This window comes from Neovison vison, chromosome 2 (assembly GCF_020171115.1).
Source record: "Neovison vison isolate M4711 chromosome 2, ASM_NN_V1, whole genome shotgun sequence".
Classification (NCBI taxonomy): Eukaryota; Metazoa; Chordata; class Mammalia; order Carnivora; family Mustelidae; genus Neogale; species Neogale vison.
The window spans coordinates 98,282,631-98,288,630 of NC_058092.1; the positions used below are offsets into that span (position 1 = coordinate 98,282,631).

Below are 6,000 nucleotides of genomic sequence, written 5' to 3' on the forward strand. Positions count from 1 at the left end.
GAGATAGCCCCCCCCCCAACCAGTATGTGATCTGATAGGGTGGGGAGAGACACTATTCTGTTTGTAAAAGAGGTACTATTTATTCTTTCTTAAGCTAAAATTCTGGTGCTTGTATGTTGTCTACCAGTAGTAAGAAAGTGTAAACATGAGGATGTAACTGTGTGTGTGTGTGTGTGTGTGTGTGTGAGAGAGAGAGAGAGAGAGAGAGCACACGCAAGTGCAAATGTCAGTTCGAGTTAGTGCATGTGTTTTAGGCTCCACAAGTCAAGAGGGATATGAAGAACTTAGAGGAGAACAAAAGAAAACAATGGCAAGAAAGAAAGGTTAGGAAAAATTCAAATTCCCTGGCACGAAAATAGGGTGAGTTGAGTCAACATTTACTAACTTGCAGGCGTGGGTAACCCTGTGAACTCTTTTTTTTTTTTTTTAAGATTTTATTTTATTTATTTGACAGAGAGAGATCACAAGTAGGCAGAGAGACAGGCAAAGGGAGGGGGGAAGCATGCTCCCTGCTGCGCAGAGAGCCCGATGCAGGGTTAATCACAGCACCCCGAGATCATGACCTGAGCTGAAGGCAGAGACTTAACCCACTGAGCCATCCAGGCACACACATCCCCCACCACCGTGAACTCTTGATTCCCCCGTGGCCTCTGTCATACTTAAGAGCAAACTGCTGATATCTGGGCTGGGTTAGGATCTGTTCTACCAAGAGGTGGAGGGATGGGGTCTGACTTCTGGCAGCATTGCCAGTCTGGGAGATTCTGTGCTGTGGCAGCCCAGGAATAGTACAGGTTAGAACCTCAACTCTCCACTTGGCCTTTGATCCCTGAACCGGAATGACCTCTAGGTTCCTCACCCCCTTCTTCCTCCTTCCAGAACCAGCAGTCATCGTCCGCTCCAACCTCGCAGGAGAGAAGCAGCAACCCTGCCCCCCGCAGGCAGCAGGCGTTTGTGGCCCCGCTCTCCCAGGCCCCCTACGCCTTCCAGCATGGCAGCCCACTACACTCGACGGGGCACCCACACCTGGCCCCAGCCCCTGCTCACCTGCCGAGCCAGCCTCACCTGTATACGTATGCTGCCCCCACCTCTGCTGCTGCATTGGGCTCCACCAGCTCCATTGCTCATCTCTTCTCCCCCCAGGGCTCCTCAAGGCATGCTGCAGCCTATAGCACCCACCCTAGCACTCTGGTGCACCAGGTCCCTGTCAGCGTTGGGCCCAGCCTTCTCACTTCTGCCAGTGTGGCCCCTGCTCAGTACCAACACCAGTTTGCCACCCAGTCCTACATTGGGTCTTCCCGAGGCTCAACAATTTACACTGGATACCCACTGAGTCCGACCAAGATCAGCCAGTATTCCTATTTGTAGCTGGTGAGCAGAGGGAGGAGGGGTCATGGCTGCCTGTTCCTGGCCCTGAGTTCTTAATAACAGGCTATGATGAACTCCTCCCTTAGGCCCCTTTTGAAACTCCTTAGCCAGCAACTTGTTCTGCAGGGGCCCACTGAAGCAGAAGGTTTTTCTCTGGGGAACCTGTCTTAGTGTTGACTGCATTGTTGTAGTCTCCCAAAGTCTGCCCTATTTTTTAATTCTTTATTTTTGTGACAGCATTTTTGGTATTTGGAAGAGTTCAGATGCCCATCTTCTGCAGTTACCAAGGAAGAGAGATCGTTCTGAAGTTACCCTTTGAAAAATATTTTCTCTCTGACTTGATTTCTATAAATGTTTTTAAGACCAAGTGAAGCCCCTCTTTATTTAACTTTGTTTTATTGTAATTGCTGGTCAGAGGAAAAATGCTGATAGAAAGACTTGAAATCTGGTAACAAGTGAGAAAAGAAAAATCATCACTTTTTGCTTATTTAAAAACCAAGACTTAATTGCCTCTTTTAAGAGCAGCTTACACAAGTCTGTATTTGACTATCAGGCATTTCTCCTCTCAAAATTTTACCTTTCCTTATGGGACATTAGACTACGGTGTTTAGTTAGTTTTCATGTCATGTTATACTTACTGGGCAATTGTTATTTTCGCAAAACTGGTTATATACTGCTCCTTATTACTCTTGGGATTCTCTCAGTTGCTCCTGTGTTTATTGTAAAGTAGTGTTAAAAAGGCAGCTCACCATTTGCTGGTAACTTAGTGTGAGAGAATCCATACCTACCGTGAAAGCACTAGGTATTATTACTCTTCTTAAGTGAAGTACCATGCAGTCTTCTTAAGTTATTTTTTAAAAGTATTTCTCTCTCTGATTCAGCTTAAATTTTATTATTGGAAAAGCCATTAAGGTCGTTATTATTGTATGATGGTGGTTGTCTTATTATATGCAAAATCTCTTTGTATTATGCGATACTGGTATCGATGAGCTTTGCCTAAAGGTTGTTGGCATTGGTGAGCTTTGCCTAAAGATTAATATGAATTTTCAATAATACACCTCTCTCTCTTTGCCTCATCTCTCCCTTCTGTTCTATGATTTATTTGGGGAGAAAGCTAAAGAATCTGAAACCAGATAAGAACGTTGTGTATAGCTTTTATACTTTAAAGTAGCTTCCTTTGTATGCCAGCAGCAAATTGAATGCTCTCTTATTAAGACTTATACAATAAGTGCATGTAGGAATTGCAAAAAATATTTTAAAAATTTATTACTGAATTTAAAAATATTTTAGAAGTTTTGTAATGGTGGTGTTTTAATATTTTGCATAATTAAATATGTACATATTGATTAGAAAAATATAACAAGCAATTTTTCCTGCTAACCCAAAATGTTATTTGTAATCAAATGTGTAGTGATTACACTTGAATTGTGTATTTAGTGTGTATCTGATCCTCCAGTGTTACCCCGGAGATGGAATGGATGTCTCCATTGTATTTAAACCAAAATGAACTGATACTTGTTGGAATGTATGTGAACTAATTGCAATTATATTAGAGCATATTACTGTAGTGTTGAATGAGCAGGGGCATTGCCTGCAAGGAGAGGAGACCCTTGGAATTGTTTTGCACAGGTGTGTCTGGTGAGGAGTTGTTCAGTGTGTGTCTCTTCTTCCCTTTCTCCTCCTTCCCTTATTGTAGTGCCTTATATGATAATGTAGTGGTTCATAGAGTTTACAGTGAGCTTGCCTTAGGATGGACCAGCAAGCCCTTGTGGACCCTAAGCTGTTCACTGGGATTTATCAGAACAGGATTAGTAGCTGTGTCGTGTAAATGCATTGTTGTCAGTTTCCCTGCCGACGTTGAAAAATAAAAACAGCAGCTTTTCTCCTTTAGCACCATGTCTACCCCTTTCCAGTCTGGAATCTCAGCTGATTTCTCACAGAAGCATTTTCCCCACGTGGCTCTCTCACGGTGCATCGCTACCTTGCTTCTGTGAGAATTTGGGAAGCAGGTGAGAGGAGTCAAGCCAATATGACATATATGGTGGTTTTCTTTTTCTTTAAAGTATGTGCAATCACTTTTAGAAAGAGGTTTTTTTTTTCCTTTTCCCATGTGGCAGTCCTTCCTGCAAATAGTTGCCATTCCTAGTAAAATATTTGCTTGTTGGAAAAGAAACATATAACAGATCTGTTTATACCAAAGAGCCTGTTGTATTGCGTACCATGTCCCCATACTATGAGGAGGAGTTTTGTGATGCCGCTGGTGACAGGGAACTCACAGGAAGGTTTCTGAGCTGGTGAAGAATATTAAAAAGGAACCAAAGCCTGTTGAGTCATCGGGCTTTTGACGTTTCTTTTTAACAACTTGAATATTCTTGGGGCTGTGAAATTGTCCTTGTACTCTCAGCTCCTGCATGGATCTGGGTCAAGTGGAGGGTACTGGGGATGGGGATGTTCCTGCCCATAAAAGATTTGGGGGAAGAAGGTTAACTCTAAGATAGAGAAGTGTTCCATCTGATTTGAAAATTATGTACTTGAGGGCTAAGTCTAGGACTGGTTCTTTGTAGAGATGGCGTCAAGGAGGTGCAGGATGGAGATGGGAGATTTCATGGAGCCTGGTCAGCAAGCTCTGTACCAGGTTGAACACCGAGGAGCTGTCAAGGTATTTGGAGTTTCTTCATTGTAAAGAGTAAGGGCTTCCACGATGGGGCAGATAGTCAGTACAGCCTACCAGGAACATATTGGTGTTTTCTGCTTTTTCTCTTTTCTTTTCTTACTTCCTTTTCCTTTTTTTTTTTTCCTTTTCTTTTTTTCTTTTCCTTTCTTCTCTCCTTTCTTTCTTATTTGTTCTTGTGGTCATTCTCCTGAGTTGTGTTTGCACTGCTGTATTGGTGAAGATACCGAAGCAGCTCGTATAGTTTCCATCACTAATGTTACACATTTTTCTGGTCAGTGTGTGTGATCTTTGTGTTTTCTTTTTTGCCAAACGTTCTTGTTCAAAGGCAGACCTAGTTCCTAGTAGAAACATTTTTTATTCCTTATCTTTCCTCTGCAAGGGATAAAAGATTTGTTGTTTTTGTAACAAATAAGATATGGGGCGGGGGGCATACAAAACATTCCACTCCTGCCCCCCATCCAATAAGTAGATACCACTTAAGGTGCAAGTCTTAACTAACTTCATGGGGAAAAGACAATACCCAGAGTGTGTATTGTTATCTGAAACATCCGTACTAGCAGTTGTGGCTTTAAGAATTTTGGAAACTTTCAGCCTTAACCTGCAAATCGGCATTTCAAATTTACCAAGATAAAAATCCATCTGTGTCTGCTGAATGAATACAGTGCTCAATGTGGCTTTAGAATCTGTCCGTGGGGCTTCACATTGCCAGCCCTGACAGGATGGGGGGAAGCCCTGTGAATTCAGTGAGCAGCTGGCACCTGGTCATAGTGGCCTAACCTCAGGCCAGCTTCAGACTTTACGTCCTTTCAGAACTTGTGCTTCCAGCTTCTCCCCTTCAGGGTGAGAGAGAAAGTGGGGAAGGCTTAAGTACAGCCACTCTGGGCTCATCAGGACACTTGATCACTCCAGAGTTTTAATAGCTCCCGGGAGGGGACACTGGCGTCAGTGCTCAGCTCAGATACCAGCCCCAGAAATCAGAACTCCATTTCACACAGTTCTAGCCATCCATCCTCCTCCACTAGAGGGGCTCAGCTTGACTGCCCTGAGCCAGGCAAGCACAGTAATGCGTGTGTTATTCAGCATTATTCTGCAAAAACCCACTGGTTAGGTTGGTTTGTTTTAGGATAGGAGATGAAATGCCTCTCAGTGACAGGAATGGCCCAAGCCTGCTTCCTATTTTGGGTTTTGGTTTTTTTTTTTTTTTTAAACTGATGGTTGGTGCAGCATGTCCACATGGTTGTTTGTCGCTAAACTTTATATAATGTGTGGTTTTGATTCAGCTTGAAAAATAATCTCACTACATGTAGCAGTACATTATATGTACATTATATGTAATGTTAGTATTTCTGCTTTGAATCCTTGATATTGCAATGGAATTCCAACTTTATTAAATGTATTTGATATGCTAGTTATTGTGTGCTATTTTAAACTTTTTTTGCTTTCTCCCTTTTCTGGTTGTGCGCTTCCTTTTACAACAAGCCTCTAGAAACAGTTTCTGAGAATTATTGAGCTATGTTTGTAATGCAGATGTACTTAGGAAGTATGTAAAATAATCATTTTAACAAAAGAAATAGATATTTAAAATTTAATACTAACTACGGGAAAAGGGTCCATTGTGTAAAACATAGTTTATCTTTGGATTCAATGTTTGTCTTTGGTTTTACAAAGTAGCTTGTATTTTCAGTATTTTCTACATAATATGGTAAAATGTAGAGCAATTGCAATGCATCAATAAAATGGGTAAATTTTCTGATTCATGTGGCTGTTCTTGACTTCTGTTGGGGGGCGGGTGCAAAGGGGACCAAAAAATGGCATCTTTGGAGTGGCTAAGTACATCGCATCTGAACATCAGTGGTGGCTTAGGGGCAAATCCATCTTTCATACAAATATCCACAATGGAAATGAATCAGAGTTGATAGAAAACACTGCCCAAGAATGGAGTGTCTGGGCCCTAACTGAAG

At 42.2% G+C, this 6,000-nt stretch overlaps 1 protein-coding gene across 4 annotated transcripts in view; it reads left to right on the forward strand.

Annotated features, from left to right (window-relative positions):
- Positions 1 to 5,794, forward strand: part of HIPK1 (homeodomain interacting protein kinase 1) — a 58,480-nt gene extending 52,686 nt beyond the window's left edge. For all 4 annotated transcript variants that reach the window (XM_044238955.1, XM_044238954.1, XM_044238957.1 and 1 more), the window contains one exon: positions 877 to 5,794. In XM_044238955.1, the coding sequence (XP_044094890.1) occupies positions 877 to 1,365 (489 nt within the window). In that variant the 3' untranslated portion in view covers positions 1,366 to 5,794. The remainder of the gene's footprint in view (positions 1 to 876) is intronic.
- Positions 5,795 to 6,000: the final 206 nt, after the last annotated feature.